The sequence below is a fragment of the Rattus rattus genome, chromosome 12, assembly GCF_011064425.1.
Source record: "Rattus rattus isolate New Zealand chromosome 12, Rrattus_CSIRO_v1, whole genome shotgun sequence".
Taxonomy (NCBI): Eukaryota; Metazoa; Chordata; class Mammalia; order Rodentia; family Muridae; genus Rattus; species Rattus rattus.
The window spans coordinates 78,534,949-78,556,770 of record NC_046165.1 but is presented as its reverse complement, the minus strand read 5'-3'; the positions used below and the strand labels follow the sequence as shown (position 1 = coordinate 78,556,770).

At 46.2% G+C, this 21,822-nt stretch overlaps 1 protein-coding gene across 9 annotated transcripts in view; it reads right to left on the bottom strand.

The window, feature by feature from the left end:
- Pxk (PX domain containing serine/threonine kinase like) overlaps window positions 1–21,822 on the bottom strand; it is a 66,272-nt gene that overhangs the window by 27,631 nt on the left and 16,819 nt on the right. For 4 of the 9 annotated variants that reach the window (XM_032918312.1, XM_032918313.1, XM_032918315.1 and 1 more), the window contains exons 2-7: window positions 17,918–17,968; window positions 15,181–15,228; window positions 8,238–8,424; window positions 1,611–1,688; window positions 1,098–1,171; window positions 522–596 (exon numbers count right to left, since the gene is read on the bottom strand). In XM_032918312.1, coding sequence (XP_032774203.1) covers window positions 522–596; window positions 1,098–1,171; window positions 1,611–1,688; window positions 8,238–8,424; window positions 15,181–15,228; window positions 17,918–17,968 — 513 coding nt within the window. Of the gene's footprint in view, window positions 1–521; window positions 597–1,097; window positions 1,172–1,610; window positions 1,689–8,237; window positions 8,425–15,180; window positions 15,421–17,917; window positions 17,969–21,822 lie in introns of those variants that run through there. The other 5 variants (XM_032918309.1, XM_032918310.1, XM_032918307.1 and 2 more) reach the window with 2 other exon arrangements.

The following is a 21,822-nucleotide window of genomic DNA, read 5'->3' as shown; positions in this document are numbered from 1 at the left end:
AGTCTTCTGACTAAAGACATTCTGTGCTCAGTGAGTCTATCCGTGTGCTTTCCTCCAACCAAGGCCTCAGAACTGTCCATCAGAATAAGTAATGCACGGTTCCCCAAGCCGGCTCACTAACCCGTGAAAAGTACTGAGACGGCAAAGGGCCTCTTTCCCCCATTCTTTTACCCAGGTTACCTGCGCCTGAGAAGTCAGTCTCCTGCTGGGAAGAGTCTCACTGATAAAATGCTCGACAAGAGCAAGAGGGTTCAGAAAAGTGGCTCAGTCCTACTCTGATACTTGGTTAAAATGCAGACTCCATTTAAACAGCTCTCATTAATGGGCTAAGAAGTGTCACCAACACTGGCTTAAGGGACGTCACGTCTGTGACAGGCTGCACACTTCTGGTCTGAACTAAGAGCCACCGTCCCTTTCCATTCTTGAGACCCCAGAGAATTTCCAGGTCTTCGATCCAGGTTCACCCTCAAGAGAACGCTGACCCTGAGTGGCAATTAGGCAGCAGGGGGACCTGTACTTACCACACAGGAAGGCAGAAGCTTGATTAGACATTGAAAATCTTTATCTGACAAGTACTTGTCTGGGCCAAGATCAGCCTGGAAATGAAGGAAGAAATATCAGAGTTATCACTTTGATTGCTGCATGAAAAATTCCCTATGTCTTTCCCCCTAACTTTATTTGTTCAACTTAATTATAAATCAAGAACAGAACTCATATTAAGTCTGCTGCTTCAAGGCCTTTTCTGGAGAGGTACTATGTGCACATACGAACATCAGGCTATGGCTGGGGTTTCATTCAATTCCATAACCAAATGCATCCCCACAACTCCCAGCAGGAAATGGATGACACAATATCCAATAGCTTTTTTTGGGGGGGGGGGTCACCTCAAAACTGTCTGTCCTAAATCTAGGCTGTTCATACACCCTGCCAAACATTTGTTACTTGACCAATTGTATAGCCAGTTCTTTGGTGTGGGACTGACATCCATGTGAGAGCACAGTAAAAGTGCTAAGGGTCTCCTATAAAAACTCCTCCATATACTTAACCCAAACATCCTGGAATAAATGAAAGAAAGCAAAAGAAGAAAACTAGTTTACCCAGCTCAGCACCAGTCGCTCCTTTGGTTGGTTTTTAATTTTCATCAAGAAATATTTCTTCCTTATTCTCCAACCTGCCACAAAGCAGAAAGGTTGCTTATAGCTTCGGGATTTTTGCGACAATTGATATAAATCTTAATTTCCTTAATGAAAATTACATTTAGCAATCTTAGCCTTATCTATATAGGGCCCTATCACTTAACAGTGTTCATACAGAAAGGCTACTCTATAAAAACAATAAACGAAGAAATTACTATATCTATAGGATAACTTCAATCTAGACTTACTAAAAAAGCTTGATGGAGACTAGAATGGAGGTCTTGAAAGTGACCAGCACCCCCTCCTCTGACTGACAGGGCTACCAGCACCCCCTTCTCCACCAGGGCTTTAACCAAGGTATCAGAGTTAAGGACAATGCTTGAAGCAGTGGGGAGGCACAAGGGCTATGGTCAACAGAGGTAAAGAGCTTCCCTGGGATAGCATCTCAGCAGGATGGCCATGCCAGCCTCTCACCTATGTCTTTCAGTGGTTCTACAACCTCCCACTTTGGTTCTGATCGGAAGAACATGGAAACCTGCTGTAAGGCGATCTCTGAAATGATATTATAGAAATCCATTAGTCAGATACGTCAGGAAAAGCCATAAGCTTTACATGCTGTTCAAGCAAAATAAAATCTACAGACTTCTTTAAAAGACGTGACCAAACAAGGGAAGATTAAAAATAATGTAGACTCTTAGATTGGACCCTAGGCATTAGCATTCCTTCTAGGCTCTGCCCAACAGTTAGGTAGGTCTAGCTTGCTATAAGTAGGGCTGTTTGGCTCCTCCTCACCCTCTCTGCCCCTTCTCTCTCTCTCTGACTTTCTTCTCTCCCTGACCCCTATCTCCCTCTCTCCTCATCCATGTCCCCCACTTTTCTCCAAGTGTTCCTGGCCTGCCTCTCCTCTCCTCTGTCTCTTTCTGTCTCTCTGTCTTTCTCTGTCTCTACTCCCTTCTCGACTCCCCTTCCCATACCCCTAAATAAACTCTATTCTATACTATACCCGTTGTTTAGCTTTTTATAAAACACAACACTAGGAAACTGATGAAAGCTGAATAAAGTTTGAGTTTAATGGTAATGTGCCAACAGAGCTTTTTCAGTTTCAGTTACCTGTGTTAGTATTCTAAGCCCCACCCCTACAGCTACCTGGCAGCAGCCAGGTATGCTCTGCCCCACAGTCGCCTAGCAACAGCCAGCTGTGCCGGACTGGACTATATAAGGGGCTGCTTGCCCCCTCCTCCTTCTCTTACCCATCTTACCCTTCTTACTCTTTGTTCTTCTCTGTTCTTGCCCCCTTCCCCCTTCCCACGTGCCTATGGTTGGCCGCCTTTCTGCTCTTCTACTCTTCTCTCATTAAACCTCTCCATGTGGAGCCATGGTGGCTTGGTGCTTTCTGTCCTGGCACGGGCCGAGATTTAAAACCTAACAACGTACCATGGTTATTTATATCAGATAAACAATGGAGAAGGAGGTGAGGGGGGTCTATGGAAACTGTTATTGCAACTTCTCTGTAAACCTAAAGTTACTCAAAAGTCAAGGACTATTAAAGAGCAAAAATAAAATTACTATTTATGTGGAAACACATTTTTTTAAGCCAGGAAATCTAAAGTATATAAACTAGCTGACCTCAAGCAGGAATTTAATCAGGCCACAGCTGAAGCTCAAGATTCAGAAAGTATTATAAGGTCACATGGAACAACATGTTCCAAGTGATATTTATCCCATCTTCACTCCTTGTGGAATTAAAGCCTTCACAAATAAAAAGGCGATTAGCCTTAAGTATGTGCTAGAACAAAAGCCAGAGTTTCAGAAAAATCTCTTCATCTACAGCGTGGCTCAATCGGGTAGGTTAGAGAGTGCCTGTCTACTTACAAACACACCCTCTTTTTGTTGTTCATTTATCATTTGAACATTTCCATTTAACACAGACAGTGAGAAGAGAAATTTCCTTCAAGTTCATTGCATCAAGAAACTATCAGAATAACTGCCTTTTATACCCTGTCCCCCCCAAAAAAAAAAACAAAACAAAACCACAACTTGATATCATTTCCTCCCAACACAGTGAGTAAGTGAAGCCAGTGCAGATCTCTCAGAGCAAATGGCAGTCTTCAAAGACAAAACCACTGTGGAATTTCACCTCTGCCTGGTGCTAACGGCGTTCCAAAGAGACTGGCGAGGCTTGGACTCCCAGGCAATTCTCTCCATATGTCAAAACAACCGCCCCTGGAATCCCTGAGAGCTTGGCAAACACTGCGTCTGTGCATATTTTACAGCGCATTGTGCAGGAGGCAAGAGTTGGGTGTTTGTTTACTGACTCACTATGCGACGTTCCCTAAATGTTCCAGGGGAAGCGCATGACTATGAGATGCAAGACTGGCTCTGTTTACGTTCTGTAAGAGCTGCTCTGACAGGCCACAGGACGCTGGGAAGGGCTGGGGGCAGCTAATAAGAATGCCAATTCATATTGGCTCTGAGGACGCTGTGGATGTTGATAGAATATTTTTACCACTTCTAAAGGAAGTTGAAAACAAGTTAAAAGAAAGCTATTTCAAATGAAAGTATCCATATCAACTCCGAGAAAATCATGAAAATAATTTCCTACCATACTACGATGTCATTTGCGGAACCTATGTAGGACAGTCGTTCAAGACTAAAGGTGACCCACACGCAACGCATCAACAACTCGCTGTATGTCACTATGTGTCATACACTGTCTTAGAAATGGAGAGGTAACGGGAACAAAGAAAACAGGACAGATGTGTTCCTGATAGACAGAGGACTGGGAATTTGATTCTTGTGTGAAATCTTGAGGGTCTGAGAGCTCAAGGCAGAACATTTTCTTCATATTGAACTGTTTGTTATTTATCATAAGACATTGCATGGTGACTGATACCGGCACCGTCTCATCGCAGATTCAACATCAAATCCAGAGCGTCTCCTCTGCATACAAGCCCATACCGCCCGCCACTTCCTTAACCAAACTAAAACCAAGCTGCTACAGCAACTGTCTAACTGGCTCTGCTCGGTGGCCCACAATGTTTGATTTACCCCCCACATGCTGGGCTCTGCCTCCCACAATCCTCTAGCCTGCCCGCAGCACTCAGCTTTTGCACAAGGACCAGCTAACCCTTCAGGCTAAGTCTAAATCTACTGTTCTCTGTCTGCAAACCCTCCTCCTCACACACGTCCAGGGTGTCTGTTCCTCTTGCGGACCTTGCATGTCCTGAATGAGGACTCTAGCTGGGAGGCCATCTTTTAACTTAGGCCAAGTCCAGAGCCCTTTGAAATATTAATTCCCCCCACCTGGGCTGTTCTTCCTGATGTACTGGCCCCTGGCTCCAAGCCTTTGGATCTCCACTGGCCTTTCGGATCCCAAAACCATCCCTGCCTCTTCTGGGAAGTCCTCCTCTGTCTCCAGACCTGATGCACCTTGTAACCCTGTACACAATCGCCCTGCACAAGTGCTATTGGCCTTTCTGAGTGCCCTTAGCACAGGGCAGAGAGAACAGTGCTCAATTAAATCCAAGAAGAAAGAACTGAAGAGCCAAGCAATTGTGAAGCCTCCCGCAGAATGCAGACCCCAAAAGGAATGCATCTACTTGATTCTCTTATGCCTATTTCTCTTATAATATTTATTTTTATTTTTGTTTGTTTGGTTTTTTCAGACAGGTTTGTTTGGTTCTTCTGTGTAGCTCTGGCTGTCTAGGAACTTTCTGTGTAGACCAAGCTAGCCTCATTACCCAGAGATCCACCTGCCTCTGCCTTTTGGGTTCTGGGATGAAGGCATGCGCCATCACCACTTGGCTAATACTTATTTTTAATTTTGGTATCTTAGGAAGTTTCTGTTTCTTTAGGCTGACAGACATTTGGTTGAATATGGCCGCTCAGTTAAGTGCTAGGGACTTAATCAGGCAGGGACTGGGAAACCAAGCCCCAGCCTCTCATCATCGCTTCTCGTGCTTCCAGCTTCGTACTCAGAGGCGTCATGTCTCCCTCTGTGGGCCGCCTTTGAGCCCCAGTCTCCTGACTCCTCCAGCCCCAACCTGGATTCCTAATCTGCTGCTAGGTACTATACCCTGCATTCCCTCCGGAATACCCTGCCTTTGTTCTGAATATAATCCTTAACCGGGACTCTCCTTCCTAGCCTACTAGCCAAGGTCCGGAAGGGAGCTTCCACATTGCTTGGTCTGCCCTCCTTCTCCAGCTCCTGTGACGAGTGAGTGTACGTGTTACCTTATGGACATGGTCTTTTGGATAAAACCAGGAAAAGGCCCAGTAACTAAAGCTTGGTTCCCTGGAAGGACAGGAAGCAGCTGCTTCGGAGATCCTGCCGTTCACCCTGAGACTCGGTTGGCCAGATGGTCCCTCACGGACAAGGGTCCCACTCGGTGTGCTCAAGACAAGGAAAAGTAGCTGTGCTGATGTGGGTTACCACTGCAAGACAGAGTTCAAATCTTGCTGAAGCGGGGCAGTAATTGGGTAAGTTAGAAGCTGAGGAGAGACCAGGGCATCGGCCATGTTGGAAGGAAGACTTGGTCTTGCTTAGCGGTGGGGAGAGAGCCAGAGCCCCAAGAAGCCAGGTTAAGCTGGCACGAGGAAGTGGGCTGAGCTTCCTTCTTCTGAGGGGGCTGGTAACCAGCTGAGAAGCCACGCAAATTCTGGTATTTCATTAGAAAGGAGAAATGAATCAGCTTCCTCACCTACTGCTCCACCTCAGTCCTCTAACGGCGGCTGCACTCTGGAGCACTTAGCTTCCGCTGGGACTTTCTAGCAACCTTATTCTCTGCTCACAACCATCACCTCGGCCATGGGGGATGGCAAAGAGCAAAGACAGGACAACCTGGGGAAGAATGATGGACGTGGGGGAGTAGGAACAAGACAGACCCCTGACAGGCACACAGACAGAAGGAGGGGTCTTAAGTAGGTGACAGAGATGGCAAGGTTCCAGCTTCTTCTTCACACTCCTGACCAGAGACAAAAGCTTAAAAGGTTCTTTAGTCTGTGGACAGGTCCAGGAATTCTAGGTGGGATCAGGACATGTTTACCTCAACGCTGAAGACCTGTCAGACTCCCCATCTTTGCTCAAACTGACCAACCCTAAATTAGGGGGAGGGGATCCCTTAAAGGCACTGCTTTGTAGTGGGCCTTTCTCCCCATTGCCTGCTGTGCAAGTGCGAGCGTGCGTGCGTGTGTGTGTGTGTGCACACACATGTGTGTCTCTGCCTCCCACCAGCACTGAGATTTCAGGCGCTAACCAGTGCCTCTGGGTTTTCACACAGCGTCTTCGACGACTCAACACTCAGGTTCTCATGCTTGCGAGGCGAAGACGTTACTGATTATCTCCTTGTCCCAGCTGCTTATAGATGGGAGACTGAAGTCCTCTGAGAGACAGGGGTTACCTGGGCCCTGCACGTTTGCATGGCTCTGGCACACACACGCGCACTACGCTGGTTAATGATACAACAGCTCTAGGATGCCCTCTGGACTGCACCCCATGAGAATGTCACTCTTCTGGTTGCAGCTCCTTGACTATGGAAATGCACCAATTCCATACCTTCCCCAGGCACATGGTATGGAAGGTCACTGATGCCGGCTAGACAGATGTCACGGGTACCTGCTCACTCCAGCCTGACACCTGCCCTCAAGAGAGCATGGACAGACAATGCTGACAGAACGTACAGAGGGCGGGGCTGACCCATCCAAACCACTCAGATGACCTGCCGACAGTTGTGAAACAGTCAAGGTGAAGCTGGGAGAAAGAAATGAAAGGTTCCAAAAATACCGACAGAGCTGAGGCTCTCCTGAGTTCCAGCCTAGCATATGAGGTCTTTTGACCAAGGAAAGAACGGAATCCCTGTAACCATATAATGCTTGATTCCATGACCTAGAGTAAATGAATTTGAGATAGACATTACTTTTCTTGTCTAGATTCTGGAAAAGCACTTTCTTTAGCCCTGCATGATATCTACCAAAGACGGCAAGCACACTCAAAATAGGGCTTCTCACACTGTAATGTATGTGTTAAGTCAGTCCTTGTACCAGCAGGTCTGGGGAGGGCCTTAGTTCCATACTTTAGGAAAGTTCCCATGATGCCAGCTACACCTGCTTAGAGAGCCGCTGAGAGCCAGTGCAGGATCTTCAGATTCCACAGACAGACTGACAGGCTCAGAGCTGGAACATGGGATTTCTTAACCCACCTCCAAGTGCCTCTCCTATGAGGAGGGTTTGGTGCCTAACAAGTCGGCTTCCAGTTCCCCTTCTCAGACAGGAATGAGAAGGGTCTCTCCAGTTAATTCAAATCAAGTGTTTTTTGTTTGTTTAGGGGTTTGATATAGGGTCTCACGCTGTTGCCCAAGCTGACCTGGAACTTACTATATAGTCTAGGTTGCCCTTAACTTACGGTAGTCTTCTTCCCAAGGGTTAGGGCTACAGGAACAAGTCTGGCTCTAAAACTGTAACGGAATCTATTCCCTTAACAAGAATTAAAACCAGAGTTCCACTGAGGAAACCCTAAAGCATGTTCTGTTTATCAGGTCAGGCCTAACGCAGTCCTAGTGGCCCCTGCAAGGCCACACCAGAGTGAAGGGGGTACTTAGTTCTTCCTTTTACTGGCATCGGGCTTTGACACTGCCTTTGTGCGTAAGCAATAGGGAGCAAAAGCCCTCCTCTGTGGCCTGGAGGGTCTCAGAGCAGGCGGGAGGACACAGGAATGGCCTTTCTGAATCAACATTACATTTAAAGACATTCTAGATAAACCGGACACATTACACAGTGCAAACACAGACCGGATTGAGGTTGCTTCATGTACTGCTGAGGGCTGTCCGCCCTGTTCCACAGAAGATAGCAGGCAGACCACAAGTGCATGGGTGTGACTGCTTCTGTGGATGTTTTCCTGTATGGGCATCATACACATTTCGGAAGTAAGTTATGTCCCTCCTACAGATGTTCAGACAATTACAACCATGCAAATCTTTGCAAAGAAACCCTGCCCTGTTACAAATGTGCACGTTTCCCCACAAGGAAGTGGAGTTTTCTCACAAATGCGATCTCTCACCGAGCTCACATCCCATGATAGTACAGCTCACACACTCCATTTCTTACCAGTATAGTTTGCAGAATAGTTGTTTGGGTCTAGAAACTTCTTAAGCAGCTCACAATTGGACAAGACATGATTAGCCATGATAACATTAAGGTAGTTCTGCAGGCCTCTCTGCCTCTCGGCTATGAATTCACGGTCCATGTTTCCAATCAGTTTCTTGGGAGGAAGAGGCAGACTTAGGCCTGTAATCTGAAAGAATGGAAGAAAAAAAAGGGAAGAAAAGAGGGAGTTATATTCATGTTATCCACAACTTTTGATATCTGAATCCTGAAGCATGATAGTTCATTAAGTATAAAACAATATAGACTTTGAAGATGAACCCTAATATTTTATTATGATTTCATATATAAAGCAATATACCTCATAATTGATAAAATCATATGCTAATCATAGTAACTGGGTTTTCTTTTCACTTTTACTGAAGTTATATATGGACATAATACCAAGAAAAATTGTTTTTACAAAATCAGCACTGGCATCCAGGCAGTGGTGGTGCATGCATTTAATCCCAGCACTTGGAAAAGCAAAGGCAGGTGTGTCTTTGAGTTCTGAGTTCAAGGCCAGCCTGGTCTACAGAGTGCTTTCCAGGACAGCCAGGGCTATACAGAGAAACCGACCAGGAAAAAAGCTCTCTTCCACAGTTCCGACCTCACCTTGCACTCCTGACTCCTGCCTCCAGTGGCACTGTCTCATTTTAGTGAGCACATTATCACGTGTGCACTAGGTCAATGACATCATAGCAACTGTAAGCCTTTCTCAGGGTCTGTGATATACATATAGGATCCTATGAGGTTATCTGCTTCATGTCTCAAAAGTCTGCCTTTACACACACACACACACACACACACACACACACACACACATATCTGAATAATTTCTTAGGTCTCATTTGGGTTTTCTTTGTTTTTTTTTCTGAGAGAGTTTTCTGTGTAACAGTCCTCGCCTGGAACTTGAGTGCTGGGATTGTAGACATGTACCATCATGCCCAGCCTTCATTTGGATTTATTTTTCCTTCCTTCCTTCCTTCCTTCCTCTTCCTTCCTTCCTTCCTTCCTTCCTTCCTCCCTCCCTCCCTCCCTCCCTCCCTTTCTTTTCAAGTCAGGGTTTCTCTGTGTGGTCCTGGCTGCTGTGCACCAGCCTTGCTTGAACTCAAGAGATTCACCTGCCTCTGCCTCTGCCTCTGCCTCCCAAGTGCTGGGATTAAGTGTATGAGCCACCATCTCCCAGTTGTCATTTGGGTTTTCAACCTAAAATGTTTGGTTATGGTTTTTACTTCAGTATTTCTATTTGTCCTTGAAGTGTGTGTGTGTGTGTGTGTGTGTGTGTGTGTGTGTGTGTGTGTGTGTGTGTTGTGTGTGGTGAATATGTGTGTAAAACCAATTCAATACTGTTTACAATGGCTAGGGAGAAAGAAAAGGTAAAAGCAGGTACTCAAACTACTGCCATTTTCCAGGTCACTTAGAACTTTTGAGACTATTTTTAAACTTGAAAAACAAAGTCACTTTCAAGAGCTACAGTGCTATTTGACACTTGTACCGAAAAATAAAAATAAAAAAGCCATCCGAGTGACAAACATATTGACTGGCTGAGGGAACAGTCTAATAAGAAGGGCATCTTGAAGTTGGAAATGGATGCAAGGTAAGCTACTCTGGGGCAAAGCTAAGTCAAACTCCACTCTGGGTTTTCCCACAATGCTCAGAGTCAAAGGGAAGACGGAAGATGGCTGTGCTGGCTGCAGTGAGCAGGGCCCACAGGCCCGTGTATGTGCTGAACACTTTGGTCCCCGCTGGGTCTGTTTGGGGAGGCTGAGGTGTGGCTTGACAGCCTGCGGCCCTGCCTCCCAGCAGTTCATTCTCTCTGCTTCACGCTTATACTTCAAGGTGTGAGCTCTCAGCTGGCTACTCAAGTTGTCCTGCCTGCCTGCTGCCAGCCGTTGTGCCCATCATGGCGCTCTCACCCCTGGGAAAGGAACCCGAAATAACCTTCCTTCTACAACTACGGGCGTGTGTCAGCCACACGTGGGATCAATCGATCACAGCGCAGCTCGTCACTAGATACGACGACGCTCACATTTCAAGTGGCTTTCCTCACTCATAAAATTAAGCGTTATCTAATTGTGGTTTCTTCATGAGATCTTAGCAAAAAAGGCCAAGAAGTGGCTGCAGCTTCTTATTTAAAATGCACAGGTACAAAGAAAGCACATCGTTCAGCATGCCACTCATTTTACTTGACACTGCTCATCAATAGGGCTATAGATTAACATAACCTGAAACATAACCAGTATAGCCTTTAAAAATATCGTATAAAATTACAGAATATAATCCTATTTTTAATACACACCTGATATATTTTATTAATTCACGGATGTGGGGCTGGAGAGAGGGCTCAGTGGTTAAGAGAGCTGACTGCTCTTCCAGAGGTCCTGAGTTCAAATCCCAGCAACCACATGGCGGCTCACAACCATCTGTAATGGGATCTGATGCCCTCTTCTGGTGTGTCTGAAGACAGCTACACTGTACTCATATATAATAAATAAATCTTAAAAAAAAAAAAAGTCACGGATGTGCTCATATATGGGAGTAAACTATCTTTTTTCCCCTCAAAACCTTTTATTTTAAAAAATCTTTATGTGTATAACTGTTTCCCTTGCAAGTGTGTCTTTGTGGTCCAGTGCCTAGTGTCCATGGAAGCCAAAGAGGACATTGGATTCCCTAGAACTGGAGTTACAGAGGCTTATGAACTGCCTTGTGGGTGCTGGGAATCAAGCCCAGGTCCTCTGGAGAGCAGCCAGTGCTCCTAACCTCTTGGGCCACCTCTCCAGCTCCCATGAAAAGTGTCTTAAAAGGACTCACACCCTCTGGCCAACACAGTTATCTTTGGGAACAGGCAATTAATCCTTGTTCTCTGCAATGAAATATTTATCAAATTCACTTACCCTTTTCAACTAAAAAAAAAAAAATTCCTTTTTTAATCAAGATGACTGTTTAAGCAAGGATGTTTTAAAGTTTTTAGTATTTACTGTGAACAGATTTAAGTGATGATACAGCAGCACCCAAAGCATCCTACACACCCTACAGGGCAGCACTGGGCTCAGACTCTAGTATTCTGGCTACTTTCCCTTCATGGTGGTGAACATGAGCATCTGGTAAAATGTCTGTCTTTTCTGTTTGTTTCAAACTCTCTGGGTAGCTGAGGATGACTTTGAGCCTGATTCTCATGCCTTCATATCCTAAATGCTGGACTACAGGTGTGTGCCACAATACCTTACTCCGTGTAATGCCAGGGAACTGAACCCAGGCTTCATGCTTGCCAGGCAAGCACCCTACCAACAGGGCTACACTCCTGCCTAACATGTCTGTCCTGAACGGTGAGGGCTCCAAGACTCAACTCTGTGTGTGTGTGTGTGCGTGCGTGCGTGTGTGCGTGCGTGCGTGCATTTGTATAGGTGTCCTGGTACATGTATAGAGGAAGAAAGACACTTTGGGTGTCACTTTTACCTTCCACCTCATCTGAGACAGGGCCTTTTGTTGTTCCTGCTTCTCTTGGTAAGCTAACTGCTCCTCAAGCTGGGAATTCTGTCTCTGCCATGTCTCTGGGGTTACCAACCCGGGCTACCACATCTGGCTTTATTTGGATTCTGGACATTCAAACTTGTTTCCTCACAGCTCTGTGGGAAGCGCTTTGTTATCTGAGGGGACAAGCACTGAGCTATCATCCTGACCCTCAGGCTAACTTTTCAGACTAGGAAAGTACTGTTCTGCCTGGTATCCCACAAATCATCAGAGCTGCCCCCCCTCGCAGTGATCTGCGGTCTCTGCTGGGTCAGGAAGGAATAATCATTCCCCAAGGTAGTGAAACTGCAACTGGAGTCAATTTTTAAATCTTGCTGTTTAAGAAGTTTAGCATCTAAGAAATGTTTTACATCCCCTTCAGCTTTCTCCTGTGATGCCAACAACTCCTTCACCACGGAAGGTGAACCTTAGACGGGAGAAAAGAGACCTAAGACGACAGTCACTGAGACAACAATCCCCCCGGACACCTTCACACAGGCCTTGTCAAGCCAGCTCACTTCTACTAGCTTTACCTTGAGTTTGCCATTCCCCCTTGAGCGCCTTTAAAAAGCAACAACAAAGCCCAGCTTCCTTTAAAAGGAGAAGCACTGTGGGGAACAAAAAGCAGCGAGGAAACCCCTAAGCTCGATTCATCACTTCAGGGTGGCAGTGCAGAACTGGAAGGCTCCGAAGGGGACCCTGAAGCTGGTCCCCTGGCCTGCACGGGCTGTATTAGCGCTCCCTGGAACCCAGACCCCCAAACGGGTCATTCTGGGGCTCAATGAGCTGTAATTACCTTCAATCCTATGCCAGTGAGTGTTCTAAAGTCTCAACAGCCCCTAATTTATTACAGCATAAAGTAAGTTCTCAGAGGTCAACAACGAGCAGTAAAATTCAAATCATAAAACGTTGGAAGTGTAAGAGACTTCAGAAGTCAGCCTTTTCATCTGAGAAGGAGAAAACGAGGCCTAAGAGAAAACATGGCTGACCTAAGGTGTACCAGCAGTCAGCGCCTGGGTTTCCCCCAGCTAAAGGACAGCTGAGGCTCCTTCCCACTCCACCCAGTTCCAACCTCTCTCCTTTCCTTCTCATGGCTTCAAATCCCCGGATGGTTATTAACTTGACACCGCATTTATTTGAAACATGGCGCTTTTTTCTTTGTTGTTACTGTGAAATATGATAACCATAAAACTTTTGGAAAACGCAGGCTTCTCTCCTATTTTTCTGCTTACACGGTTTATTTATATGTGTTTTAACAGAACTTGGAAGATACCACATACCATAAAGTGCTAGGGGGTAAAAAAATCCACAACCCACAACCCTGCCATCTGGGGATCATTGCTGTTACCATTTGGCACATTTCCTCCCAATCTTCCTTCCTAAACGCTCAGTGCAATTCTGCCATGTGGCATGTAAGTTTGCACTCTGAATTGTCACTTCCAGTAAAGTGTGCTCCTGTTGGACTCAGACGCCATGCTTGGGATTATATTTCTCCCCTTCAGCAGGAATTCATTTATCTGTAGAGAATGATCAGATACTGAAAACCATGGTCAGAGTTTCACTCTGAGGTTCCTGGACCCTTTGGTTACGGAGGTTGCTTTTAAATTATTTCACTGCCAAAAAGCTGGATGTACTTTCCTCTGTTTGTTTACTTGGATGAATAAAAACCTCCCAGTGCCAGATGTGGTGGCCCATTCCTGTAATCCTGGCATTCGAGACAGGAGGGTCAGGAGTTCAGGGTCACACAGGGCTAGTAGTAAGCTGGAGGCCAGCCTAGGCTCTGTGGAGCCCTAACTCAAAACAAAACAAAACAAAACACCCCCTCCCCCTCCCCATGCCATCTGAAGTGAGATGCAGATAGGAAACATCAATTTGAAAAAAAAAAAATACAAAACTACACTGAAGCAAAACTAAATTCCAAGCCAGCCAGGGCTATAAGGCAAGAAACAGTAACAAGCATTCGAACTCTGTCAACGTGCTTGTTACCTAGGGATTTCAACTGGTTATGATAAAACTAAAACCAAGTGACAGGATGCAGATGCAGCTCAGTGGCAGAGCCGATGGCAGAGCCGATGGCATGCGGAAGGCCGGCCCCACACTCAATCCCCGGAACTAAGGATCAAAGGTACAACAGTGACAACACGGTGTCCTGCAGGTTCTTGGGCCAACGCAGAAGAAAAAGCACGCGCTCATTTACAGACAATGTTTGGCTCTCCTGACACGGTTCCTGAAGTCTGACGTAAAGCATGGCTGTCTGAAGGAAAGGGAAGCACTATGCTCCTTCCTGCCCGCAAGTGCTGGCCTCGGTGCACACATCGGGCACTCAGCAGACGGGATGACGGCGCAGCCCTCGGCCTCCCAGCTGATCTGGCGCAGGTGGAAAGGTTTCTGTTACCACTCACATCTGAGGAACGGAACAAGCCCAACAGTATTGAGTAATCGATGGCCCCTGAAGACCAGGCTGCCGGGGAGAGAACTGATTGACTGACGTGGCCAAGGACTCTGATGGCACTGAAGCCCATCCAGAGCCTTCGGCCATGACTGGCACCGACACACAACGCCTTGGCTGCTTCCCTCTTTTGATTAAGGACATCGGGTTAGAAGATTAAAATCCAAGAGATTTAGAAATGTGTACTTCAGAGAAATCATCAAACAGAAAAACACTGACTATGCTAAAACTCCTGCTATGGTGATCTGCAGTCTAACTGCAGAGAAGCCTACAAGAGAGAGCCCCAGATCCACCTATGTGGTAAAAAATATTCATTCTCAATCTGGGGTTTCCACCCCACCTTTGACCATTTAGTTCCCAGATAAAACACACACACAACCTTTATATTCATAACAAGCCTTTATTAGTACTAAGGCTGGGCAGATATCTACTCTCTCTGCTATTAAAATCTATTTTCTATTGATAACCTGAGTTCATTTCATCTTTGTTTCATCTGGGCTGCTCTTAACTCCGACTGGCCGGCTCCTAAGGACATGCTTTCTTGACTCCTAACCCATGGCGTCTTTCTCCTCTCTCTACCTTCTTCTCCCTGTTGTGGTCTCCTCTGACCCTCAAGTCCAGGAACCCAAGACCCCTGCCTATCTCCCTTCTGCCCAGCTATTGGCTGCAGGCATCTTTATTCACCAATTGGAAGGCAGGGTCACATATCACAGGGGTATGTACAGACTCTCTCATCCCTGGGAGCAACCATGTCTTTGGGGGTGGGGGGAAGCAGTATTTATCATTACAATACCTATCAAAAGATCAAATCTCAACAGACCTACAGAATTCTAACAACCTATGTAGCCAGTTGTAATCCACAAAGGGAGATAGATTCTCCTTACGCTCTAACCAGAAAGGCATCATAGGCAGTCAGTGCGAGTCGAGGTGTTTTGAAGCATTTACCTGCAAGCTGTTGTTAAGTAAATCGAAGTCACTGTATCTTCTGACGATCTGTAAGGGACAGAACAGTGTGTTTTGATTCGGCAAAGGCATCCTTCCCCACCTCCCGACCTGCGGTTTTCTGGTTCCCCAGAGCTGGAGCATTTGTGCCAGCAGAGCGGTGTTCACTCTGTTTGACTGATAAGCCATAGTAAAATGGGTAGTGCCAGTCAAACTCACAAGGCATCAACAAGAGATTTAAACAGCAACAAAAAACTTTTTAATCTTGTTTTCAGGACAAATCGCCTTTCTAATATCTTTCATATTAAATTTAAATGAGTCACGGAAGGGTAGATTAATGATTTGCAAAAGAAAAAGAAAGTTTTACCAAGCATAAACGAAAACAAAAGGAAGCAGACAGCTTTGATGCCACTTGTTCTTGTCAGGAATAAAAGTCATCCAGTCAGAATGGCAGTGTCCTGGAGACTGAGTGTGTTCCGTAGGTAAGGCTGCCTCATCTCTTGGCAGACAGCCCAGCTTTTATGCCTGCCCTGTGTCCTTTTTTGGCTGTACCGATGTGACTGCTTAGAACATAGCCAGACGAGCCCTGGTGTGCTGGTCACTTTTACATCAGTGTGACACCAGCAAAAGTCATGTGGGAGGAGGGAATCTCAACTGGGAAAATGCTCCCACTATGTTGGCCTGTGGTGCAGTTTCATGATTGATGATTGGTGTGGAGGGAACCTAGTTCTTTGTGGGAGGAGCCACGCTGGGCTGGCTCCAGGGTGCTATAAGAAAGCAGGCTGAGCAAGGCTTAACAGACGAGCCAGTAAGCAGCACTCCTCCATGGCTTCTGCTTCAATTCCTGCCTTCATGTTCCTGGCCTGGCTTTCCTCAGTGATGAACTTATATAAGCTGTGAGGTAAATCAAGCCCTTTCTTCCCCACGTTGCCTTTGTTTTGGATTTTTCTCAGAGCTAAAACCATAAATAAGACATCTAGGTAAGGAAATCATTGTGCTTTTTGAAGGGTTTGAATTCAGTCTTTATCACTGGTTCTCAAATGTATGTAGATGAATTACCCGGATACCACCTAGAACCTTACCTAAAGAGTGTCATGCAGTGGCGGTGGAGGTCCAGGAGCCCCTCTGTGTTAAGTACCTCAGGTTTATAATGCAGTAGGTCTGGAAACTTGCACCAGGGTTTGACCATTCCGGTAGGAATGTACATAAAGTTACATGTACATCCATCCCTGGTAACAGGGAAGCCAAAGGTAGGGCAGTGCTGAACGGAAGAAACAGTGACCTGCAATGCTGCTCTGCCAGCATCTAAAACATGTGGCTGGCCTCAGACCCGTACTCACCTCCCAAGTAGAAGTGGGAACAATGCTGATACAGAGGAATGGTTTAAGGGTGTGGTGGTTTGCATATGCTTGGCCCAAGAAGTGGCACTATTAGGAGGTGAGGCCTTGTTGGAGTAGGTGTGTCACTGTGGGTATGGGCTATAAGACCCTCATCCTAGCTGCCTGGAAGTCAGTCTTCTGCCAGCAGCCTTCAGATGAAGATGTAGAACTCTCAGCTTCTCCTGCACCATGCCTGCCTGGATGCTGCCATGCTCCTGCCTTGATGATAATGGACTGAACCTCTGAACCTGTAAGCCAGCCCCAATTAAATGTTGTCTCTTATAAGACTTGCCTTGGTTTGGGTGTCTGTTCACAGCAGTAAAACCCTAAGACAGGGTGGAATAAGTTAATGTGTTTAAATCAGTGTTGAACATTTCATAAATGCTCAACAGATAACAGATTCGATAAATAGTCAAATAAAAGCAGTGGGAAATTTTAGGCAAAGAAAGCACCATGTTGGTGTACTTAGTCAGAGACTGCTTAAGGTGGAGGCAAGGTTTGAGCTGGGTCACAGAGCACAGACAAGATTATCAGAAGTGAGTAGGGGGTTGGGGATTTAGCTCAGTGGTAGAACACTTACCTAGAAAGCGCAAGGCCCTGGGTTCGGTCCCCAGCTCCTAAAAAAAAAAAAAAACCAAAAAAAAAAAAAAAAAAAAAAGAAGTGAGTAGGATGGCCCCACACAGAATTCAGCTATCCTTCTCATGCTAGCCAGGATGGGAAAGGCCTTTAGTTCTCGGCACTGTCTAAGGCCAGCATCGAGAAAAGCAGAGCCGGGGATCTCAGAAAGAGCCTCCTTTAGGGACAGCGGTTCTCACTAGTTGTCAAGTAAACTTGTCCATAAAATGCTGTGACCTCACCATTCATCATTTTTACCTGGTGGACTCCGCTGCAAGTTTCAGGGTTGAGTTGGAGAACATTTTTCTAGAATATTCTTCCTGGTAACCACATACATACTAACCAAACCACCGGAGACAAAAAAGCCTTGTTTATCGGTCTTAAAGCTAAAGACTCACGGGGCTGAAGAAATGGATTGTGGGTTAAGAATCCATACTGTTCTTACAGGGGCACAGTTTGCTTCCCAACACCCATACATATCACATGGCTCAAAACTACCTATTACTCCTGCTGGGGAATCAACTTCCTCTTCTGGCTTCTGTGGACATGGCATTCACAGCCACAAGCCTACACTGACACATGCATATACATAACTAAAAAATTACAGTGAGAAATCTAAAGGCTTACACCTAAAGGAAATATGATTTGCAGTATGTGAGAATTCCGACCTTACCGGATTGTTTGACATCCAGAGACAGCTTTGGCCACATTTTAAACTTCTTTTTAAATAGACAAAAATGCTTACCTGCCAGCTATTTTCTGCAGAAATTCCTCTCTGTACCCGAATGATATATTCCTAAAGAGGATGAAAGAAAGAGCCTTTAGCTATAAAATAAAAGAGATAGCTGGGTGGCCATACAGGGACAGCACTGTCCTGAGCTGCTGGCCACGGTGGCCCACATCTGTACTCCCAGGGACAGGAGACTAAAGCACAAATGACAAGTTGGAGGCCAGCTTGTGTTATACAGTGAGATTCTGTTTTAATAAAAGAATTGATGTGGGAACCAGACAAACATATGACTTCAAATAAAGAGTCAGAGTCATGGCTCAGATAAGAGTGCTCGTTGCTCTTTCCAAAGACATGGGTTCTTGTTCCCAGCACCCACGTGGCGGTTCACAACTATCCATGACCCCAGTTCCAGGGTATATGTCGCCCTCTTCTGACTCCAAGTACACCAGGCATAAGCACAGTATACATGCATACATGCAGACAAAATATGCACACATAAATGAATCTAAAGGGGGAAAGAGTGTGTGTGTGTGTGTGTGTGTGTGTGTGTGTGTGTGTGTGTGTGTGTGTGTGTGTGTGTGTTTATGATGGTTTTTGTTGTTGTAGTTTTTGTTTTCCCAGAGAAGGATCTCACTATGTAGCTCTGGCTGTCCTGGAATTCTCTCTGTAAACCATTCTGGCCTGGAACTCATGGAGATCTACCTGCCTGTGCCTCCCAAGAGCTAGGATTAAAGGTGTCGGGCACCATGGCTGCTTTCAAAGCAAAGCTTATAAAAAGGCATTTAAAAACAGACCATTACAGCTTGGACATCTCCAATTGGGAGATCCAAATCTCAAACCCTGAGTCCTCACACCATGTCCAGAAAGTTCCAGATTTAGCAGGGTTGCACGGCCTGAAACACCAGCATCTGCGATGCTAGCACTGGGGAGCCTGAGGCAGGAAGGTCACTGGTTGGATGCCAGCCTAGGCTACATCATCTACCCATAGGGAGACCCTAACTTCAGAGAAAAGAAAATGAAGACCCTCTAGGCAACGGTGGTGCACCTCCTTTAATCCCATCACTCAGGAGGCCGAGGCAGGTAGATCTCTGAGATTAAAGCCAGCCTGGTCTACAGAGTGAGTTCCAGGATACCCAGAGCTACACAAAGAAACTCTGTCTCAAGTGGTGGGAGTCAGAGGGTAAGAAATAAAAAGACCCAAACACTCAAGGAAATTGTCTATTTTTGAGCTTAGGTTCAATGAGTGGTGAACAGCCTTTTAGGAACGGGTTTGACTAGAGAATATGGCTTACTTGTTTTCGACACAGGGCTCTTGTAGACCTCTGTAGACCTGGCTAGCCTTAGACTTTGCGATCAATCCCCCTGCTTCAGCCTCCTGGATCTCGGGAGCATGGGCATGGACTACTATGCTCCCGGGGTAGCCATGTTCAGGTTCCTCTCACTGCCTGTGCATGCATCTTTCCTCACCTTGGGCACAGGCAATGACCCTTTCTGAAAGGAGACTTAAGCCCTACTGTCAGACAACACAGATAGGGATCATGACCTAGCAGCGGGTCTCTATGAGGGAGTTTCCCGAAGCGTTTTACTGCAGAGGGAAGAAGGCTCATCCTGAATGGACAGGCTGTCCTGAGGCGAGTGAATCTTAAAAGGACAACTGAGCAACACCAATTGTCTCCTCTTGCTTCCTCAATGGATGCCATGTGATAGCTGCTTATTCTTCTGCCACCAGACCTTCCCCTTAAATGCACTGAATGTTCGAACTATAACCAAAATAAACCAGACTTTAAGTTGCTTTTGTTTGGTGTTTTAGCACAGCAGAGGGAAAAATAACAGCTCAATCATAGTAATTTCCTCCTCCTCCTTCCCTCCTTTTTTCTTTCTTTCTCCACCCTCCCACAGGGGTCAGGGTTTCACTGTGTGGCCCAGGCTGGCCTCAAACTCACATATGTGCCTGCCTCTGATTTCTGAGTACTGCAGTTAAAGGTATGAGCCACCACCGTCCTACAATTGTTCAGTCCTACAATTGTTCAGTTTTCTAATTAAAACTTAAATAAAACTGACATTTTGGTACATTCTTTAATCCCAGCATTCAGGAGGCAGAGGCAGACAGACCTCATGAGTTCAAGGCTAGCCTTGTGTATATAGAGAGCTTCGGGACAGTCAGAAGTATGTGAGATGCACCATCTTTAAAGCAAGCAAACAGGGCTGGAGAGATGGCTCAGCAGTTAAGAGCACTGACTGTTCTTCCAGAGGTCCTGAGTTCAATTCCCAGCAACCACATGGTGGCTCACAACCATCTGTAAAAAGATCCGATGCCCTCTTCTGGTGCGTGTGCAGACAGTGACAATGTACTCATATAAATAATAAATAAATCTTAAAAAAAAAAAAAAAGCAAGCAAACAAACCAAAACCAGATCTCACAAGAATATGAGCGAAAACTGATTCCTGAGAGCTGTCCTCTGACCTCCACGTGAGCTGTGAATACCTGCTTACGCACTCTCTCTCACACACACACAGACACACATGCACGCGCACACGCACTCACACATGCATGCTCACAAGCACAGGCACATGCACACGCACCTACACACAAAATAAACTGTTTAAAAACAACCTTAAATTGTAAAGAGACTGATAAAATCAACCCTGTGTCTGGTAAAGGACGAAACCCACAGAGATGTAAAGAGCAGTAGGCTATGTTGTAGGCTGTAAACCCCATATGTTGCACAGTTACAGACACAGCAGAGATGAAAAACTAGAAAAGGTAATTTTGCCCAGGACATTTCTACTCCACTTCAATGGATCAAAACTACTCCATAACTAAAATGACATTTTCCCCCAGATTCCTCAGAACTGCCAAACAAAGTGACCAAAAATGAAATAAATACCTCACTCAAATTTCCATTGTTTGGGGCTGTCCACTGCCCCAAAGTCCTGGAGACCTGAAGCCAGCTTCCTCCTGAGCTGTAGGCTGCGATGGCACCCCAGGTTATCCAGTGACTCATGCCCACCCTCTCACCCTCTCTGATGTGGAACGCACCCCTCTGTGTGGACAAGAGAGTGTCCATCACCAAGGCCCAAAAAAGACGGATGGGAGCACTAAGTCCAGGGTGCACTAACCTAGCCATCTGTAGTTACTTCCCCAGAGAGGTCCTTCCCTCCCTCCCTCCCTCCCTCCCTCCCTCCCTCCTGCCTGCCGCAGCCCGCCTGCCTTACTGCCACCACACACTTACTCTTGGCATGCAAGGGAGTAGGGACTGCATGGGCACTGTGGGGCAAGCCACTGTGGTCTGGGGCTGACATTTTTCAAACTGGACGTGTGCTCAGCCACATGATATGTGGCTTAAATGAACAGAGAACCGAGAAGTAAGGGGAGCCTCCACCCTACAGGAATAAAAACCACTGCATGGGCAGAAGGGCCCACAACTTAAATGGTCTTCCTTTCCCCTTCCCTTCCTCTCGCCACAGGGGCTCAGCTCATTCGTCTGAGTGTAGTGCATACTTGACCTGAGTCTCTTGGGGTTCTAAGCGTGGAGAAGCATTACCCTCATGTAAGAGTAAGGGAGCTGTGGTTTGTGAGGGCTGGCTACCTTATCTGGGATGGAAGGGAGCCCCGTTTGTCTCCTGGGCTGAGCCAGTGCTCTCAGTTCACTCCCAAGCTCACTTCTTTACTGGCACTGCTCCCTCACTGGAAGGACCCAGAAGAATGCGGCAAACAAGGGACCATGCTGAATAGACAACACTTTCTACTCTGGAGCTTCCCATGGCTACCACTGGCCACAGCTTAAATCCCCAACCAACCTCCTACATCTGGTACATCCTGACCAGACTGACCTAACCTTTTCTTTCTATTGAATCCCTCTCTGTCAGACTGCTGATATCCTAAAGATTCCAGTTTTATGCCTTTCAGTTTGCTGTTC